At 41.0% G+C, this 12,668-nt stretch overlaps 1 protein-coding gene and 1 long non-coding RNA gene across 2 annotated transcripts; one reads left to right on the forward strand and one right to left on the reverse strand.

Annotated features, from left to right (window-relative positions):
• The first annotated feature begins 3,065 nt into the window (after positions 1–3,065).
• Positions 3,066–10,058, forward strand: LOC109196272 (uncharacterized). The gene is made up of 7 exons (XM_019350242.1): positions 3,066–3,117; positions 3,312–3,988; positions 4,488–4,533; positions 4,896–4,987; positions 5,077–5,187; positions 5,305–5,578; positions 9,264–10,058. Exons 1-6 carry the CDS (start codon positions 3,067–3,069, stop codon positions 5,450–5,452), a joined length of 1,125 nt encoding a protein of 374 aa, XP_019205787.1. The 5' UTR covers position 3,066; the 3' UTR covers positions 5,453–5,578; positions 9,264–10,058.
• A 1,924-nt stretch (positions 10,059–11,982) lies between these two features.
• LOC109196274 (uncharacterized) lies at positions 11,983–12,364 on the reverse strand. The gene is made up of 3 exons (XR_002057814.2): positions 12,262–12,364; positions 12,144–12,179; positions 11,983–12,036 (listed from the first exon to the last, which is right to left on the reverse strand). It is a non-coding gene; the product is annotated as an uncharacterized LOC109196274 (long non-coding RNA).
• Between the last annotated feature and the right edge of the window lie 304 nt (positions 12,365–12,668).

The following is a 12,668-nucleotide window of genomic DNA, read 5'->3' on the forward strand; positions in this document are numbered from 1 at the left end:
ACAGGTGATCCAGGTGATCGATATATGTATTTTTTGTCTGCTTATTCTGTTGGTTTTTGTTTTTTGCCCTTTTTCCCCGTCCCTCTTCTCATGTTTTTTTCTTTCCCTCTTTCTTTCTCCACGTTCTCTCCTCCAGTCAAGTCTGTCCCGTATTCAGCAAGTGAAAATAAAATAAACAATAAAAAGTTGAATCAAATGGACCATTACGGCAAGGCTGGGATGGTCCATTTGGTAAAGTAAATCCGTTGGGCATCTTTCTTCGCCTTTAGACAATAATTCTGATGGCAAAAGAACCAAACAGGATAGGTTAAAAAAAAAAAAAAAAAAAAAAAAAGGAATAAAATGGTTACATAAGCATTTTGCTACTGAAATGGCATCTGCTTTCTTTACTGGGTAGATTTCTGGCCATTTTGAGAATACGTCTATGATCACTAGAGTGTACTTTGAGCCTTGGCATTCATTTAGTTGAATAAAATCCATGTGGATTGTGTGGAAAGGATGAGGTGGTGTGGGAAAATGACCTCTTTTTGGTCTAAGATTCCCTTGTACATTGTGTTTTTGACAAATCATGCATGTTCTTACAAATTCTTTTGCTGAAGTTTCGAAATTTAGAGTGTAAAAGTGTTTTGGAGATTATATCTCCTATCCCTCCTGTTGACGCATGGAGAGTAACTCCATGTGTCACTAAGGCTGCTGTTTTGTGTAGAGATTTTGGAAGTATTGGTTTTCCTTCACAAATCATCAAGTCATCTCTTAGTTGCGCTCCGCATTTCAGCCATTTCCTTTGCTCAGCTGTGGGAGCTGCTTTTTGTTTATACTTTAAAACATCTATTGGTATTTGTGAGGGTGATGTTGACATTAGTGTGTCTACAGTTTGTTGTGCCGCTGATTTTGCAGCTTGATCTGCGAAGTTATTGCCTTTTGTTATGCTTGGGTTGTCTCTTTGGTGTGCTGCACATTTACATATTGCTAGCTGTCTTGGCAGAGTTATTACTTCTAAAAGTGTTTTTAGAAGATTTCTGTGTTGTACTGGATGTCCTGTGGAGGTAACCAAGCCTCTATTTTGCCAGATTTTTGCAAAGTGGTGTACTGTAAATGTCAACTCGTGGTTTGGTTTCTTCATCTAGCTTTCTTATGCAGCAATGTGCGTCGCCATCTTCCAGAGTGGGAAGAAGTGTGCTAGGGTTTAGCTGTCCACACTTCGGAATTCTGATGTGTGACTGTGAGAGTAAAATGCCTACATAGGAAAGTTGTCGTGCATGTGTGAGGTATGATAGATTTGCTTGCAGTAAGATGGAGGTCACAGCATGTGGGACTTTAATGATCAATGTGTGTCCTAAAACAATATCAGCGGACTTTTTAACTGCCTCTGCTGCGGCTGCACAAGCCTGCACGCACGTAGGCAGACCCGATGCAACGGAGTCTAATTTACACGAATAAAATGCAAGTGGGCGTTGTTTTTCCCCAAAGGCCTGTGTTAGAACAGCCTTCATATAACCTGCACCTCCATCTACATGCAAGTAGAAAGGCTTATCATAATCAGGCAAAGCCAAAACTGTATTTGTCTGTAATGCCAGTTTCAAGTTACTGAATGCTTCTTCTGCTTTCTCCTTTGTAGATGCAGCACTACATTTTGACTTAGGGCATTTTAGGCAATTCCTTTTTTCAAAGAACTCACACATCTTACATATTTCAAACTTTTAAGTTAGGAAAAAACTTTGCATTGCTTACAGCTCATAGCTCACAGCTCTAAAACTAGGCATTAATAAATCATATGCCTAATCATTATATGTCACTGTGATCCACAAGTATGATCACAAATTTGTTTTTCAAACCAATAAAACAAACAAACAAAAACAAAAAACAAATTGCCGATGGCATCAAGGCTTTATACACATGAGTCAGGACGCAAAAAGAAAAAAGAAAAAGCTGCTACCAGAAACAAAGCAGAAGTGTGAGGAAAAATAAACTGAGCTCACAAACAGCTGCATGTGTGACCTTTAATATGCAGCTTCTGCTCTAAAAAACAAATAAAAATGTGTAACTTGCTCATCAGCTTGGTAGTGTCCACATATTTAATTCATTTTATTCAGCTTCTCAAACCTGTAGCTTTAGCTGTTGTATACAGGGTTTGACTCATTAGTTGTTAGTATAGGTTTGCTCTTCATCTTAACAAAGTCTCATCTAAGATGACAGGTTTACAAGCAGGACAAGTGTCTCTATGCACCTGATTAGTGTAGTTATTTCCTTATTTTCTTCATCTCCTATATCATTGTACTGAGTTTGAGCAAACCTTAAGCTTGAATCAGACTACTTTTAACAATCTTCCACCTCACATCATAACTGACTGAGGTGCCTCTTCCTATTAATAGTATGTCATTATTAATGTTATCATTGTATTGTTTTTCCTTTTTTATAACAGCAATAGTATATTACAATACACTACTTTACTACTAATATACAATAGTATATGTATGGCGTTATTTCAGTGCCACTATTCTGAGCGCACGTAAAAAAAAATTGAGCGCACGTAAAAAAAAATTGCAGGTGCAAGTGTTGCATTTTGAGGAGAAATTTATTTTGAGCGTACAAAAGCTGAATTTGAGTGAACAAAATTCATTGCTGCGTGCAAAAAATGTATTTCAGTGTTTGCGCTTACCCATATACACACACAATAGCACCCCCTCTCGCTCAGTTTTTTCATTTGCGCTTGCTCGCAATGTGTTGCGTGCGCTCACAACATTCTCTGCTGCGTGCGCTCAACTCTCTGTACACCGTTATAAGTGTGCCACAAAACCAACCAATCACAGACTTGGTTTCAAAAATTCTGATTGGCTCTTACGTTCTCCAATCAGCTCGCTAGCTGCTGCATTCCGGAAACACTGTCCGAAATGTAGCTAAATCCAGCTAAACTCAATTAAACCCCAATTTGCGGATAATATCTTTAATTATTTTATTTTAAAATATTATTTTTAAGACTATCGTTGGTGTAGTATAATGTAGTTGCATCATACAACCATGCCAACTGACTCATTTCTCCAAATCATATTTGAGTAGGTCTCTTTTATGTCGTCGAATACTGAACAGCAGCACGAAAACAGCATGTCCCGGCCACATGTAAGTAATATAAAATCATTTTGTACATTATTATTCGCTTGATAACTGACGTTAGCTAATTTGCAAACTATGCAAACTTGAAAAATGATTTACCTCATGTAGTTCGTTTTATGGGTTGTTTATTTTTGTCTGAGATACATCATTTCATTGTATTTTTCTAACTACTTGTCCATGTTCTTTGCTGCTTTTAACAGGACATACTGAGACAGCAAATGATGCATAGACTCCTCTCTAAACTGGAAGCTGCTTTAAACCAACAACCACTAAATCTGGATTATTTGGAGTTCTTGACTCGTCATGAGCTTGTTCTGTTTGAATCTTTCTCTCAGCAAATAGGCGGTCTGTCAGAGATTACAGAGGCTCTACAAAACATTCATCATCTGGTTCAGTGTGAAATTAACATCAGCTCTGTGGCCATTATTGAACTGGAAACAGAAGTTGGTCTGGGACCTGGCCACCCCAAAATCGTACTAGAGAGAGAAAAACTGAAGAACTTGTTGGACACTCAGCTGCCAGTCAGCTGCATTGCTAAATGTCTTGGTGTTTCAAGAAGAACAATCTTCAGGAGGATGCAAGAATTTGACTTGTCTGTGAGAGGAACATACAGCACAATGAATGACCAAGAGCTGGACAACATCATATCGGCTATCAAAAATCAGATGCCAAATGCTGGCTATCGAATGGTTCAAGGACATTTGGTTTCTATGGGTCTCCGTGTTCAGTGGTGGAGAATGATGGCCTCCATGCATCGAGTTGATGCTGTAGGGATCTTCACACGGATCACAGAACTAGGCTGTGTTGTGCGAAGAAGCTACTCGGTGCGAGGCCCTCTCTCCCTGGTCCACATAGACACAAATCACAAGCTAATAAGGTAAAATACCCACTTATGTAGCTCTAACAGAAGTTGGGCAGAAAGATGCACGTTATACTTTAAATCTGCTTTAATCAACCTTATCTGATAGGTCTTTCAGTGTATTTATAATATTTTAAAAAGCACCTGATAGAGTAATATTAAGTAAAAGGATTACAGGATGTGTAACAAAACCAGTAATATTGTTAATTGTAAATTTTCTTGAGCAATTATTTACACTTTGTATATCGATATTTTCCATGATAACAAGCCTATCAACACACAATATGGTAAGTGCTCCTGAAAACTTAAAAAAAAAAATCATGACAAGAGAACTAAAATATTTAGTCTCATTGAACTTATCCACTTTCACATATAAAAATGTTGGTATTATTTTCAGCACACCTGACAAGTGTCCAGTTTAAATCAGTGGCAAGCGTGCATACTGAAAAATGTATTTTCAATGTCTTACATGTTCTGCAAATCAAGCCTTAGTGAGATTGTTTTCCCTCTGAAACAGGTACAATGTTGTGATCTTTGGTGGAGTGGATGGCTACTCAAGGAAGGTAAAATTTTAAATGTTATGTAGAATATTTGGCAGTTTTGAAATGAGAGCTGTATTAGGTTATTTTTTTTTTATGAACATCAATTATTCAGCAAGCCAACATAGTGGACGATTTGCAATTTTTAAAAAAAATTTATAATCAGTTCTTTACAAAAAAAAAAGGTTCAACTAAAAGGCCATTTTTATTTTTTTGATAAGTACTACCAATATTGATGTCTAGACTACTCAAGCTTTGAATTATGGTTATGAACATAGAACCGTACAATATTCCTTGAACACTTATTATGAAACTGCATTATTAACTGAAAAACTATACATGATCTGAAACCAGATCTTTAATTTTCCATTTGGTTTTTACTGCAGGTCCTGTACTTGGATGCAGCAACTAACAACAGGGCAAAAACTGCATTCTCATTTTTCCTGAGATCAGCCCAGCTTCACGGCTTGCCATCAAGGTTTTATGCCCTGATTAAATTTATATGCTAGCAACAAGTTTCATTAAAGAAAACTTTAAAAATCCCTTAAAAATTTATTTTTATCATAGGGTTAGGGCAGATCAAGGAGTAGAAAACCTGGACATTGCACATTTCATGTTTGCCACAAGAGGAACAGGGAGAGCGAGTTTCATATCTGGAAAGAGTGTCCACAATCAGAGGTTAGTCTTTTGATGTTCTTTATATTATTATTGACTGCATGGGTAGATTGTTGTAGCAGTTCTGATATTGATTTGAAGCATGAAATACCAGAAATCCAAATTCAAATGTATTTACAGAGTAGAACGACTTTGGCGTGATGTCTGGATTGCAGTCACTAGCAAGTACCATGATATTCTTCACTCACTCGAGGAGGATGGCCTGCTTGACATTTCAGATGTCATTCATCTCTTTGGTGTCCACTACATCTTTGTCCCTCGACTCTGAGCAGATCTTGTCACCTTTGTTGGAGGATGGAATAATCATCCCCTCAGGACAGAAGGTGGTCTCACTCCTGAACAGCTCTGGTGTATGGGACATCTACAAGAGCTGGACGAGGGCGAGAGACTTGAGGTACCAGATCATAATCAGATGGTTTTTTTAAATTTATTTAAATGTTTAATTTCGAAATTTTAGTTAGCAGTTAACTCTGCTCTTCTGAAATTAACAAATTAAACACTTGTAGCACATCTGGGAGATGCTTCTAGTGATTTTATACATTCTTGCTTATCAAATCAAATCAAATCAAATCAAATCACCTTTATTGTCACGTCACATGTGCAGGTACACTGGTACAGTACATGCGAGTGAAATTCTTGTGTGCAAGCTTCACAAGCAACAGAGTTGTGCAAAATACAATAACGTGCAACAAGCAAAATATAAAAATGGTTAATCTAAAAAGTAATAAATATATGTACCATATATAAAGGTATATACATTACTGAATGTGTGTACTAAATATGTTTTTCTACGTGTGTGTGTGTGTGTGTGTGTGTGTGAGTGTGTATATACATGTTTTACAAATGAAATAGAGTAAACAATAAAATAAGATATATAAAATATAAAATATACAGAGGTAGGTATGTGCAAAACAGTGGCATTAATGTACAGTATGGAGTGCATAATCTTGAAGTTCCAGTAGTGAGGGTGAGGTGTCTATGACGTGTTCAGCAGTCTGATGGCCTGGTGGAAAAAGCTGTCTCTCAGTCTGCTGGTACGGGACCGGATGCTGCAGAACCTCCTTCCTGATGGAAGTAGTCTGAAGAGTTTATGGCTGGGGTGACTGGAGTCCTTGATGATCCTCCCCGCTTTCCTCAGGCACCGCTTCCTGTAGATGTCTTGGAGGGAGGGAAGCTCACCTCCAATTATCCGTTCAGCACACCGCACTACTCTCTGGAGAGCTTTGCGGTTGTAAGCGGTGGTGTTGCCATACCAGGTGGTGATGCATCCAGTGAGGATGCTCTCAATGGCACAGCGATAGAAGGTCCTGAGGATGCGGGGGCTCATGCCGAATCTTTTCAGTCTCCTGAGAAAGAAGAGGCGCTGCTGCGCCTTCTTCACTGTCTTGTTTATGTGTACTGACCACGTAAGATCCTCAGCCAGATGTACACCAAGGAAGCGGAAGCTGCTCACTCTCTCCACAGCGGCGCCGTTGATGGTGATGGGGGTGTGTACTCCTCTGCACCTCCGGAAGTCCACTATCAGCTCCTTTGTCTTTGCGACGTTGAGGGTGAGATGGTTGTCTTGACACCAGTGGGTCAGGGCGCTGACCTCCTCCCTGTAGGCTGTCTCATCACCGTTGGTGATAAGACCCACCACTGTAGTGTCGTCCGCAAACTTCACAATGATGTTGGAGTTGTTAGTGGCCGTGCAGTCGTAGGTGTAGAGTGAGTACAGGAGAGGGCTCAGTACACACCCCTGTGGAGCACCAGTGTTCAGTGTGATGGGGGATGAGGTGGTGCTGCCCAGTCTGACCACTTGGCGTCTGTCAGACAGGAAGTTAAGGATCCAGCTGCAGAGGGAGCTGCTCAGTCCTAGATCCTGCAGTTTCCTGTCCAGCTTCGAGGGAACGATGGTGTTGAATGCTGAGCTGTAATCTACAAACAGCATTCTCACATACGTGTCTCTCTTCTCCAGGTGTGACAGGGCAGCATGGAGTGTCAGGGCTATGGCATCATCAGTGGACCTGTTGTGGCGGTATGCGAACTGTAGAGGGTCCAGTGAGTCGGGTAGTGCAGAGCAGATGAAGTCCCTGACCAGCTTCTCGAAGCATTTGCTCACGATGGGGGTCAGGGCTACAGGTCGCCAGTCGTTCAATGATGAGATGGTGGAGGATTTGGGTACAGGGACGATGGTGGCCATTTTGAAGCAGGCTGGGACTACAGACAGAGAGAGGGAAAGGTTGAAGATATGTGTAAACACTCCAGCCAGCTGAGCCGCGCATGACTTGAGGACGCGGCCGGGAATCCCGTCCGGACCAGTAGCTTTGCGTGGGTTCACTCTCCTGAAGTACCTCCGCACATCCTCCTCAGACACAGTGTGCGCACTGACGTCATCCGCGGTGCGCACACTGTCCGGTCTCCTGGTGTTCGCTGTGTCGAATCTAGCGTAGAATACGTTTAGATCCTCACACAGAGAGGCCGTGGTCTGCGGTGTGCTGGTTTTCCCTCTAAAGTCTGTGATTGTGTTTAGTCCCTGCCACATACTCCGAGGGTTGTCAAACTGTTGCTCCACCCTGTCCCTGTACTCACGTTTGGCTGCTTTGATCGTCTTCCGGAGTTGGTAATGTGCGTGTTTGTAGTCCGATGTGTTCGCGGAGGCAAAAGCGGTGCTCCGTGCCGCTAGCGCCGTGCGAACATCTCCGTTAATCCAGGGTTTTTGATTTGGGAAGGATTTAACTGTTCCGGATGGGACGACATCTTCCACGCATTTTCTGATAAATCCACAGACTGAGTCTGTGTATTCATCGATGTCTTTAGCAGCCACGTGAAACATTTCCCAGTCCGCGTGATCAAAACAGTCCCGCAGCGTAGACTCCGATTGGTCCGACCAACGATGCACCGCCCTCAGGGTTGGAGCTTCCTGTTTCAGCTTCTGCCTGTAGGCGGGTAGAAGCAGGATGGAGCGGTGATCTGATTGGCCGAATGGGGCGCGGGGGAGGGCTTTGTACGCATCCCGGAAAGAGGTGTAGCAGTGGTCAAGAAGCCGGTCTCCACGAGTGTTGAAATGGATGTGTTGGTGGAGTTTTGGTGAGACTTTCTTCAGGTTACCCTTATTAAAGTCCCCGGTCGTGATAAACGCCGCCTCTGGGTGTGCGGTTTCCTCACTGCTGATCGCGCTGTACAGTTCCCTGAGTGCTCGGTCAGTGTCGGCTTGTGGGGGAATGTAAACAGCCGTAATAATCACTGCTGTAAATTCCCTCGGTAGCCAGAATGGCCGGCACTTAACCATCAGGTACTCCAGGTCCGGTGAGCAGAAGGATTTGACCGGGTGCACGTTCGCATAATCACACCAGCTGTTGTTGATCATGAAACACACACCACCGCCTCTGCTTTTCCCAGTAAGCTCCTGTGACCTGTCCGCGCGGTGCACAGAGAACCCCGGTAGTTGTACTGCGGAGTCCGGTACCTTGTCCGATAGCCAGGTTTCTGTGAGGCAGATCACGCAGCAGTCCCGCATCTCTCGCTGGAATGAGATCCGTGCCCGAAGCTCGCACAGCTTGTTCTCCAGAGACTGCACATTAGCCAGTAATAAGCTGGGTAACGGTGGTCTGTTAGTGCGCCGTCTCAGTCGAACCAGAACGCCAGATCTTCTCCCTCTGCGTCGGCGTTTGCGGCCTCCACGGGCCCAGAACAAAGGCGTCTCAGGTGAGATGAATGGGGGGTCTGCAAACGGAGGGTCCGTGTTGCAAAACTTGAACTCCGGAAAGTGATGAGAAAGTCCGTCTTTTATGTCCAGTAAGGTTTGTCGGTCGTACACAAGGAGACATGTGCTACTCGTGAAAAAATAAAGAAAAAGTAAAATTAAACACAAAAAACAGCTGTTGCTTGGGGGAGCTCGCGACGAGGCTGCCATACTCGGCGCCATCTTGAACAATCAATTACCACTAATCTAAATTACAGTAAGAAGAACATGAAAACAAAGGCATTCTTTTTAAATTGTTGTATTTAATGGAAAAAAACGCTTACACAAAATAACATTACTCCCAAAAGTACCTATTCTGGAATAATGACTATTATATATGTTTGTGGATTTGAAGGAGCTTCAGGATCCAGGCATTGACTGGGAGAGTGCTGTACTGAAAGAAGAAACTAACAGCACAGTTGTGGTTCCTGAAGTTGAATGCCCACTGGATGAGGAAACCCTGGAGGGACTTCAGAGAACAATTAATCCCTTGGAACATTCTGAGTCACACGGTCGTGACCTGTACATACAATTCTTGCTACAGGTGTCAAACCAACAGTGACACTTAACATGGACGTGAAAGTCAACGCTCTTTTAAGTTCTCAAATACTGGATTTCTTTGCTGAAACATTCAGATTACAAGCAAACAAAGCACTTGCTTATTATCTATCAACGTAGGACCCTACACAAAGTTTTGAAGTCTTGTCATTTTCATGAAACAGCTACGAACATCTTAACAGCTAATGTTTAGAAACATTTTTACTCATTTAGTTTCCAAATTACAAGACAACAATGTGTTAAACTCTGTGGAATCCACCACCATATCTAACTGCTGTACTCATTATGGTTTTAAACGCTGTGTAAGTGTCCAGATGCTGCACTGGAAAAGTCACAGTACAAGTGCATGCACTCACAACTGGGTAACAAATTGAGTGATCTCCCAGCCGCTCCTTACATTCGTGGTCAAACTTGCATGTTATTTTGAAATGTCTCTTTTCATCAGGAAGGATGGGAACATGGGACTGGCCGGTCATCCACTGGAGCACATGCTGGACAGCAAGAGACTCTGATTTTTCACCACCTGTGTTTCCATCTGTGATATTTGAAAATGTTTCTGAAGTCTTTTCTAAATAAAAAGCAATCTGGATTACAATGTTTTAAATTAACAACTAAGAATACTTCCTAGTGCCCTGCATGTTAAAGCAAAAATATTTAACAGATACATACGGTATATATACAATACTATAGGTATATACAGCTAATACTATATAGTACCTAATGCTTCAATCTCCTGCAAGAAATCTTGCAAAAAATTTATGATCTTCCTCTCAGTTCTCTCCCTAGATGTCCCCTTTTCACTGAAATGTGGTTGGCAGCTCATCATAATGAAATCAGCGTCTGGCTGTAAATAAGGAAATAAAGTAGATTATATTATAGATATATTGTTCATTCAAAACTAATAAATAAATACAGGATAAGTACAGTACAGATAAGTGGACTGTCTTCGGATCAGACTTAAGCTGCTATGTTAATACTTACTTTGAGGATTTTCCCAGGCACAAACAAACTGTGGCAAGCTTCAGGATTTACAGCCATCAGGTTCACAAGACCATACAGTTCCATGCCCTTTCTGAGCTGCTGTAGCATTGGAATCAGTCTTGTTGTAGAGTGTAAGACAATGGCACTTAAAAAAAACAAACAAAAAAAACAAAATGAAAAACTAGTTGGGGATGGGTTAATGATCTCTCTGACTTTTTCTCGCTTACCGTATCATGCTTTCCTTACTATCCATCTTTATCTGGTTTGTGTATCCACAGCTGACAATTTCATCAGCCCACATCATCAGAGACTGTATGTCTGCTGCATCTTCAACCTGGAAATGTATAATGTGAAAGAGGAAATACAGAAGGTTAAAAGTGTTTAAAAACACCATACTCATAATATATCATGTGCCAGAGCTAAACCAGGTGCTCACTTTGCTGATGAGCAGGGAAGATTCCACATCTGCAACATCCTCCTTAGACAGACAGCTGAAATCAACCTCTCCTGAGCAGACGAAATTGTAGCACCATTCTTTGAAAAAGGCAGGAGATGGGCCTCCTTGGGCGAGGCTGACTGCAATTATTTCACCAACAGTTCTGTGTAGACAAATGATTATAATTCATTTTCAGGTAACATTTACAAAAATATCGGATGCGTATTAAATGTAATACACAAAGCTCGTATGTAACCAACCTGAAGTTTTCATTATCAAGATCGGTCAGAGAATACTTGGGGTTTTTGCCCTTGTTCTCAGGTCCTTCAAAGAATCTGCTTTCAATACCTGAAATCATGTCTTTCATACAAAAAATATCAGCATTTTTAACTTATCCATTATTTATTGACGCTAGGACAAAACAGGTAATAGGCAACTCACCACTCAAAAACTCTTTCCTAAGTGCTCCTGTATCCACGCCTGCCTCTCCAATGAAAACCACCCTAAGAACACTGGTGGGAGATGCAGATTTTTTTCTCTGCCACTGGAGAATGCCTCTGTCTGGAAGGTCTTCTCTGTCCACACACAACTTAAATTCTGTTGTGGTGTCGACTTGTTGTTCAAGGCAACGCAAAACATCTTCCACGCTTAACAAAAACAGGGTAGAAAACATCCTAACATCATCTTTAGATTAAAAGAGGCTACCACATTAAACTTGATTAGAACTTATCGCAGCATGTTCTGTGCAACAATCTTTAACAATCATTTAAAGTAGTGTGATCATAAAATGTTTTATATGAAATTAAACCCCAGCTATTGTGTAAAAGATCTTACACATAATTTTAACAAATGGTTCTGCATAATAGTGTGTATATGAACTATAATAGAGCAAAGATTACCTGTCTGTTGTGCATACTGAAGTTTGAGTTGGTGTGCATGTAGTTTGGTCATTTTCTTCAGGCACCATGCATTGAAAGCTGTTGACGAAACAAAGTTTAAAAAAAAAAAAAAAAAATACATATGTTTGCGTGGACTGTTACTGATTAACATTTTTTCATAAACGGCTGAAAAAAGATTACCTATCCCCACACAGACTCGCGTGGACTGTGATCTCATCTTCAAGAAAGTCCTTAGTGCATATTGGACAAATAACCTACAATTTCAAAAAAGGGGTACATGTTATGCATAGTGGGAAAAAGATCATTACCGATACAAAATTCATTGTAGTTACTATGGTTTTTAGTAATTTGCTAGGTTTACCTTGCATTTGCTTTTCACAATGCATAACTCAGATTCCTGCAGAATTAAAAAACAGTAATTGTGATACTATATTATTTAATCAAAATTGCTCATTTTGATTTCATCAAAATTGTCTCACCTCATCATCAGTCTCATCAGGAGAGAATTTTCCTTTGCACGTATTGATGTGTACTGCAAGCATCTGCAGAGGCATAACTTCATTACACTGGTAACATATCTTCTTTGGCACCTTTGAAAAGTGCTGTGAGTCGGGAGGTAGAGGAGATGTGTCTAATGTTTCCTGAAGAGGTACAATGTAAAAAGTGGATTTGCCACCTCCTGACACAGCTTTCAGTGTTTTGACAGAATATCCTTCTGTTTCAGGTGGAATTACAGTGAGCTTTCGTCGACCACTCCCACCTTTATTGACAGAAAGATAGCACATACAATCAAGCAGCAAAAGTATCAACTACATAATTCTAATGCAGTATGAGCACGCAAGAATGCCAAAAACACACATAAAAACTGAATTAACAACAAACCTGT

Source organism: Oreochromis niloticus, linkage group LG20, assembly GCF_001858045.2.
Source record: "Oreochromis niloticus isolate F11D_XX linkage group LG20, O_niloticus_UMD_NMBU, whole genome shotgun sequence".
Lineage (NCBI taxonomy): Eukaryota > Metazoa > Chordata > Actinopteri > Cichliformes > Cichlidae > Oreochromis > Oreochromis niloticus.

Coding starts and splice junctions, on each gene's coding strand:
- LOC109196272 (XM_019350242.1), top strand. CDS start 3,067: ATGTCGTCGAATACTGAACAGCAGCACGAAAACAGCATGTCCCGGCCA. Junction 4,534..4,895: donor TGGATGGCTACTCAAGGAAG/GTAAAATTTTAA, acceptor TTTTTACTGCAG/GTCCTGTACTTGGATGCAGC. Junction 4,988..5,076: donor CTTCACGGCTTGCCATCAAG/GTTTTATGCCCT, acceptor TTTTTATCATAG/GGTTAGGGCAGATCAAGGAG.